Genomic DNA, 8683 nt, shown 5'->3' on the forward strand with positions numbered 1-8683 from the left:
TGATAGGGACCGAGTTGTAACAATCTCTCCACTAGTGTGTAGAAACAGAAGGAAAATCTGTGGTTGTCCTAATATGTTTTAAATGTACTTTCCACAATTAAACATACTAGGAATTGTGTCTCACGCCAGGTTAACTACCAAGCTTTTTCAGACTTCATATTTTTATTCTTTCTTACCCTGAATCTGGAAAAATCATCATCATCATCATCAGGAAAAGCCGTGTGTGTGAAATCAACTTGGCTCTTCTGGGTGACAAGAAGCTCAGAGCCCTACAGTGAAATGTAAAACGCAACCCAGTAGATTTATAATGCGTGCTCAGAGCAGTGAGGAAATGGCACTCGGTGTGAAAATGGGGAGAGGCCAAGCTATGTAAATTGTCTCTTGTCAGGCTAGAATCTGGAAATGATCCTTTTCTTAGATCATCACCTTCCAGGGGCTGTTGTTTTAAGAGAAACGTGGCCATCCACAGCCCAGAAATATTACCTCACCATCCTGAGAAAGGACATGGAAGTACTTTTAGATTTAGCTTGGCATGTTTCTAATCAGAGGGCTCCTTTCTAGAAGCAGCTGTGTTCATCCTTTGATGTGTGCATGTTTTTAAAGACACTGTTACAAGCCAAAACATTTAATTCCCCCCAGCAGCCTGAGGATAGCAGAATCACAGGAGCGAAAGGTGGATAATTCCAATAGGAATTTTAGCCTCTCCTACACCTTTGCATGGTCTCCAGTGTTCTGTCCAATCCAATTTTGAATAGTAGTAGTGATGGATCTGGTTTAGGTCAAGTGCAGTAAACTGTATGGAACATCTCCATTAATGGATTGAAGGAAGATGTTGTTTTTATTTATTGTTAACCTTTCTGGTAATGCCCCCTTCTGCTAGGGACTCCATAAGCATAATGCAGGCCTGCCCATAAGAGTTTGCAATCTGAAAGACAAAGTAGACAAGCGAGAGAAGAAGGAGAAAAGGGTCAACCCTTGGCCTTGTCTTGCTAATACCATCTTTTGATGACATTATTTGTGAGGTCTGTGCACTATCTGCCACCCCTCATTCATGCCATTGTTAGTCCATTAATGGCTTTTGTGCATCACAGTAAAAGTGGGTCTTTGGGAGGAAAAGGGTGAGGAGAAGGGGTTGGCCTGGTGGAGTGGCTCAGGAAGGAAGTTTCATGTGTAAGAAGCAGCATGGAACTAAGTCAAGGTGGCTGCTAAAGAAGTGGACAAATGAGTTGTTCAGGATGTTGACAAGAGGATTTTACCATTGCTCCTCTCCTACTGTGTTCCTTTGATTTTCTACATTTAAAAAAAATGTTCCGTTTCATTTAATAATCTCTTGCACTCTACCCTAGAATTTCAAGGTGCTTTAAAAACGTTAACACATTAGGTGTCCCAGCACCCTGAAAGGAAGAAAATGAACATATCTTCTTAGAGATGGTAAACCAAGACACGGAGAAATTAAATGTCTTGGCCAAGAAAGTGAGTGAGTTAGAGACTGGGCTGGGGTTAGATCCTGTGTCTCATGACTCTCCATTATTACATTAACCACTAGACCATGCTACTAGTATCCCACTGACATCTTGTGGCTCTCAGGTCTCCGTTCATGCAAGAGTCTATATGATTATATGAACTCATTGTGTCTTTTGGTGTTCTCCTTGTTACTGTGTGTTTAAATATAGAATAAGTGACCCTCTTCCTTCACATTTGACAGAACATTTGAAAACCTCAGTTATATCTGCAGCAAATGGTAACTGAAATGCACGCTGCAGAGAGCAGGGAGGTTTTTGTATTGGTCTGTATCACTGTGAGAGGCCAGCTGCTACTCTGCTGGCAGTAATAATCACCAGCATCTTCAGCTTCTACGCTGCTGATTGTGAATGTGAAATCAGTGCCAGACCCACTGCCGCTGAACCGGGCTGGGACCCCAGACTGGAGGTTGCTAGCGCCATAGATGAGAAGTTTGGGAGCTTGTCCAGGTTTCTGTTGGTACCAGTGTATGCTACTGCCAACGCTTGTACTGGCTTTGCAGTTGATAGAGACTCTCCCTCCCACTGGCACTGCCAGAGATTCCGGGGACTGAGTCATCACAATTTGCCCGGAGGAGTCTGGATAAAGGGAGAAGATGGGTAGGGAATGAACAGTGATACAATGCTGCGTATGATGAGTATTGAAACACAGTTTGAATTTGCCAATAGCAATTTAAACTAAAATACAACATATTAAATATTCAAATAATTCACATCAAATAAATCCAAGTGGCAACATTTTTTATGTTCAGTCACATGGATTATTAAGTTTTCAGATGCTTTATTATTTAATTTCTTACCCTGAATCCAGAGAACCAGCAGCCAGAGAAGGGGCGTGTGGGAGATCATCTTGCCAGACTGTGGTTGGAAAAGCTTATTCGTAAACCTGGAGTGGAAGTCGAAACATTTATTTGTGCTCAGTGAGGAAACCTCACCCTTATGCAAAATGCATGTAAATTTACTGCACATTAGTTTTGTGAAATTTCCTGCTGCTTTTAGATGTTAGAATGAGGTTGTGTATTTCTAGAGTTCAAGTGCTAATATACTCAGGCCTCTCTGCAGATTTCAAGTGTACAATCTCCTCTGGGCACCTGACATGGCAGGACTGGCCATGGCACAAGGGCTGGCTGGAGTGTGGCAGTAAGGGAGCAGGTCAACAGTAGGGCCTATGAGCCAGGTGCTTGTCCCTCCACTCTGTGGTGGCTTCCTCACCTATTATATCAAAGCATCTGTTTAAACAAAGCTCTGAATTGTAGCATGATGAGTGGAAATGGAGAAAGCGGGTCAGGTTTGAGGGGGAACTGTTTTTGGGAAGACCAGAGGCTTGGAAAACAGGTAGAGGCCAGGCTGCTAAGGGACAAACTCTAGTGCCTCTGCATGTGACACGTGTCTCTGCGTGTTTTTCAAAGTTCTGTTTCCCACAGTTGCATCTGCCTGTTGCATGATTTATTGCTGGTGATCATCAATAGTCTGGGATCCTGCTTTGTTTTCAGAGACTTAGAGTTCACTTCACTTCACTGAATAATGCATGCTTTCTAAATGCCTCTCATTCTTCTGCCTACCCACTGTTACCAGAGATTGTCGCAATATGGCACAAAAACTATCCTATTCTAGCAGAAGTCCTTTCTTTGGCCAGTATGCACCTTCCCAGCTGTTGTCCTGTGAGATGGTTTATTCACTCCTGAAACTGCCGTGCTGGGCAAAGAGAGCTCTGTTTTTCTCAGAATATTATTTTCTGTTTGGTATGAATGGGGTGTGTGTCTGCTGCTGTGCTGAGTGTTTTCAATTATAAGAAAATCCCTGCGGAGCATGAGTTGATGCAGGGGCTGGGATAGAGCTCTCTGATTTTTATGAGGCAATTGTCACTGGTTGTTAAAAGGGAAAGTTATGCTCATGACACAACGAAAGTCCCATCTAATCAGTAAGTGATCAGAATTTTTGCTGGTAATTGTGAGTACTTTTTTGTCAGATAGTTATAAATGATATTTCACAATCAGAATGTTGTTGCCCATGGGCGTCAGGACAGCTATCCCCAGTGACTGACCTGCACTGGCCCGTTATTGACCTCAGACTTTCACCAACAGAAAAGAGAGAGAACCGTGGGGCAGATCCATTCAGCTTTGATGGAGGCCAAACAGAAGGGGAACAGGAATACGACAATATTTATGTTCTTAGGAAAGAGAGCAAATCAAAATGTCCCAACCCTAAGTGCTTCAGGAGCAGCCTCTTGTCTCACCAGACACCCATAGTGTGACATTAACTCAGGAGGACAATATTAAACTAACACCATTCTGTTCATGAAATCTCTGTTCCAGTTGTGCTGTCTTTCTGTTGCCATCTCATGGCCAATGCCAGAGTTGCCCACACAATGAAACTAATCTAAAGACTGCCCAAAAGCAGCTGTAAGCCTGTACCCTGGGGAGTGCTGCATCCCTTAATTGTCAGATGTGTCTTCCCTCTTAGTTCTCCAGTGGTACATTTCAATATGAAGTTGATACTTTGGGGGCCAATTTTCCACCACAGAGCTGTGTTAGTCGAAACCCCACATGTTGATGCTCAATTTGTGATGTAGGCTCGTGGAAGGGGAATTTATGCTCCTGTATGTTGATCTGAGCACTAAGATGTGCAGTTTGGGAGTCCCGCTGAGGCCCCATTGTTTGACAATGAGGGCTCCTGATTGGGCCAGGACGTGTCTGGAACAGTCTGGCCCTAGGCCTTGTACATTCTTATTGTGTTTGTGTGTGAGGCCCAGTCACAGCTGCAGCCCCTCTGAGGGGTTGAGCAGCCAGTGTTTAAAAGAACCACAGAGCAGCCTCTCCGAAGAACCCTTCACGCTCAGTCTGGCCCAGACTTGTCCTCTTACTTCAACTACAGCAGAGCAGATGGAGTGGGAGGGGTGGGGTAGTGAGAGTCTTATAGGACAGGGGTGTGTCAGTAACACGTTTCTGAGCCCTGATGGGTGAGACAATTCCATTTCAGCAAAACAGGGTAGGAGGTTTCTTGCGTAAGAAGCAGCATAGAACTAAGTCCAGGTGGTTCGCCTGATATTCCATGTTGGGGATCATGTGGACTCTCTTATGGCTCTTACTGAGGAACAGCTGATTCCTGAACAGCCCATAGTTAGATATCAACACAGTGACATGTGTTCTTACCTGACATGGTGGCGCTGGCCTTGGGTCAAGGACTATTTGGGGGATGTGCAGTATGAGACCAGATCACCAACACATTCCATGAGCCAGGTGCTTGCTCATTCGCTAAGAGCTGAACTTTAACCAGAAAGTACAGCTCAACCTTAATATAGCAGAGCTGGTGCTCTACTGTAATCATAGAATCCATTAAACTACTTACTCCATAGTGTCTACAGTCCGGCACTTAGTGTATAGAGTCCCCCCTATCAAGTATTTATTGCTTTGCCAGACTGACTGAGATGCAGGAGGTTTTTAGTCCATCTCCTGTGGGTTGGGGTCTGGATGGGAAATGGGTAGGGTCCAACTGGTCCAAGTGCAGTGACACCAAGACAGTGCAAGAGATTATGCAGGGCCTGGGATCTTACTCTCTTCTTTGAAGCTGAATTCTCCAAGAGACCCCTTATTAGACATGTGCTCAGCGGTGTAACATCAGAGTCAAACTGGCTTGTTGAGTCTCAAATCATCTAGCCTTGAAATTGCTCAAAGTAGAAAGAAAATGCAAATAATTGACAATATTCTGAAGCTTACTTTAAATGTAGTAAAAGTTATAGATTCTGATAATTGTGTGTTCCAGAGCAGACCCCAACAGATCATTCTCAGTTTTCACTTTTTCAATGTTCTTCCTCAAACTTAGAAAAACAAGATCAAGAAAAGTTTTGCATATGGAATCCTTTTGGCCATGGTGAGTTACGAGGAATTCAGAGCCCTGCAGTGAAATCTGAAGTGTTGCCTGACAGACTTATGATCCCTGCTCAGAGCAGTTAGGAAATGACACTCAGCTGTGGCTATGGAAAGTGACTGAGCGATGAAAATTATCTCTGAGATGCAGGGCGTAATCTGAAAATGTTGATATTCGTGGCTCATCAGAAACCAGGGGTCTGTCAAGAGCAGAATTTAATCCTGTGCAGCCCAGGGAAAATAAAAACGGACCCTTTCAAATGACACTGAAATTACGTTAGCTTTTCACATCTGTCACACTGCTCCTTTCTACAACACCCGCATTCCTGCATAGTTACTTTTGTGTTGCATTCTTGAGTCTAGGAAGGAAAATAAAAATATGACAGAGTACATTGAAATTCATGACTGACGTGAGCCAAGCTTTTGAAATCTCCATCGTAGCCCAAACTTTATAATAATATAGCCATTAGAGAGGTAAAGACCTCTGCAGAGTTACCTTCCACTCTAGTGTTAAACATCGCAGCTACAGAGGTCTTAGGGTAAATGCTCTTATACAAAAGTAATGGACACAGACATTGAGCAGATTGTGCTGCTGTAAATAAAGGGAGCTCCATTAAAGTGAGTCGAGTTGTCTTGATCCACACCAGCTGAGGATGTGGCCCATTGAAACAGGAATTGTAGCCCTGTTTATTTTTTTTTAAATAATATGGTTGTGTCCCCGTTTTGTGGAATGAATCACAAACACAGCTGTGGAAAATGTTTCTGCGGTTTTGGGCTGGCTTGCTCAGCGTGGAGATTGGCTATAATTTCTTTAGTGGGATTTACAAGAAAAGTCAGATAGAAGAAATCTTCTATATATGGGGTATTATTACGGTTAGACATTCTGTGAACTGAGTTACTGAATCTCTCTGTGTCTGACTGGTGAACGATCTTCAGATGCTGGAAGGACAAGGATGCTCCAGTGAGAATCTCTGTTCATAAATGCACAGGATCAAACCTATTTGCACCAGCTGGGGATGTGGAGAGGAAACCAGCTGCCTATGTTGAGATTAGAATGTCACTTCTATGGAGTCTTTCGTCAGTTGCTCTGTCTCTACATCTCAAGTGCTCTCTGTGATGCCAACTTTGTGGACATACCAGGGTGTTTGAATGTGTTTGGACTCTATTCTGGAATTAAATGTTGTTTCTGGGCCTTAGGAAAGAGCTAGTCTTCTTTCCTGTACCAATTTCATATCTTACCATCAATTGTATCAAACATGTAGCATTTTTATGTAGAACTCAAAAAAGAATGGAGGTTCTAGCTCTCTTCTCTGAACTGTGAGACTCCAGTGCACCTTATAGCCATTAAGAGAGCATCAAAGGTTGACAATTATTGATGCTGAAGCAGGAGTAGCAGATGTTTGGATAGTTCCATTTATGAAGCAGATGTGTGATGAGCAAAACTAACTGAACTGAAGGGGCTGGATCAGATAGTGGCTTTTACTCTGAGAACGGTTTGTTTGAGTTAGACTGTTGCAGTTTTCCAGTGTGGATGCTTTGCAAAGCCGAGGTGTAGTTCTCCATCCATTTCATCAGCTCCATAGAAGGTTGCTTGGATTGTAACCTGCTGTCAGCAGGAAGTTGGATGTACCCCATAAGAGCAAATCCATGTTAGTGGTTGGGGAGCAATTGCTGAGTAAAGAATGCTGAACCCCTGGTGTGAGCTCCTGAAAGGACTGGGAGTTCTTCAGTGTGGAGGGAGGTGACAGAAGTCTGACACACCCAGCCACACAGCAGAGCCAGCGATGCAATTAAGCTGCACAGGAAGCACCTGAAATACTGAGTGAGAGTCGAAACTAAACAGTAGAGAGGTTTTTGTGCTGATCTGTATCACTGTGTAAGACGGGTGTAGGGTTGTTGGCAGTAATAATCTCCAGCATCTTCAGCTTCAATCCTGCTGATTGTGAATGTGAAATCAGTGCCAGACCCACTGCCACTGAACCGGTCTGGGATCCCAGAGGGACGGGTGGAAGCGCTGTGGATAAGGAGCTTAGGAGCTTGTCCTGTTTTCTGTTGGTACCAGGCTATGGCACTACCAATGCTTGAACTGGCTTTGCAGTTGATGGTGACTCTGTCTCCAGGAAACACTTCCAGGGATTCTGGAGTCTGAGTCAGCACAATCTGCCCACTGGCGTCTGGATTAGAGAAAAAATTTGAGATAAAAAGAAATATAAAAATCCTCCAACATCAGAATATTTGACACACTACAAAGCTGCATCTCTAGGAGTCTAGCCTGGAGCTGTCATTCTATTAACACTGTAATTGCTGCTAGGAGTGATTGCTGCAATGGGAAATTCTTACTATTTAAATCCTAATAAATGATTGACTTTCATTTAAACTAATTTTTCCTTGTTGTTCTTACCCTGAATGCAGAGCACGAGGAGCCAGAGTAGCTGAGTCTGGGAGATCATCTTGATACCTCTAGAAGGACAGATACAAAGCTCAGAAGCAAAAAGTGTGAAGGTGGCACGTTTATATCCACTCTGAACAGCTGTGTACTGTCACTCGGGTGGAAATATGCAAAGCAACGTCTCTGTGTAAATGTCCGTTCCCTCTGCAGAGCCAGGGCCACATACACCCCTCAGTCTGGTAACACATCTCCCATTCCTGGCAGTGAGGGATGCCCAGATGGGTCTGGCAGGGAATTGTCACTATAATCAATGGGCCCAGGTTCCAGAACTGGGCTCAGTGAGTTCATAAGCTCAGTGGTATCCGGTGTCTGCATTGTTAGTAATTTCTAATTCCCTGGGCTTATTTACAGTGTTTGCTTATTCAGAGAGAAGTTTTCAAGATGGGTTGTCAGGATGTGGGTTAGTGAGTTCTTGACTGTTTCACAGGGCTTTGTAAAAATATAGTGCTGCTTAAGGGCTCATTAATTATTACTCTTATTATATAGTTAATACTATATTTTACCTTATTGCCAGATTCCTTTCTAATATCTGTCACTGAATAGAAATAGGCACTTAAGCTTGACGAGATGAAACTTGTTTGATGTGGATGGTTGCAACGCTGCCCATCCTCTTCCTCCCTTAGCTTATTGAATGGGCAATTTGCAGCAGTTGCCTCCCCACCTCCCATCTGTTCTGGTTTCTGCCCTTTTCACTCCACCAAACTGCTCATTACTGTTTCCTGGACCACTCTCCATCCCCATCCTTCTTGATTTCTCAGCTGCACTGGATGTTGTCAATCACATACTCATTGCAGAAGTCTTGTGCTCCCTTGGTTTTTGTGATGTTGCCCTGTCCTGGTTCTCCTCCT

General features: G+C 43.7%; 1 gene segment (V, D, J or C); it reads right to left on the minus strand.

Moving 5' to 3' along the window:
• LOC127047413 (immunoglobulin kappa variable 3-20-like) overlaps positions 1-7850 on the minus strand; it is a 481670-nt gene extending 473820 nt beyond the window's left edge. The window contains 2 exon segments of the V gene segment in view: positions 7368-7560; positions 7788-7850. Of these exon segments, the coding sequence occupies positions 7368-7560; positions 7788-7836 (242 nt within the window).
• Between the last annotated feature and the right edge of the window lie 833 nt (positions 7851-8683).

The sequence above is a fragment of the Gopherus flavomarginatus genome, chromosome 3 (genome assembly GCF_025201925.1).
Source record: "Gopherus flavomarginatus isolate rGopFla2 chromosome 3, rGopFla2.mat.asm, whole genome shotgun sequence".
In the NCBI taxonomy this organism is placed as follows: Eukaryota; Metazoa; Chordata; order Testudines; family Testudinidae; genus Gopherus; species Gopherus flavomarginatus.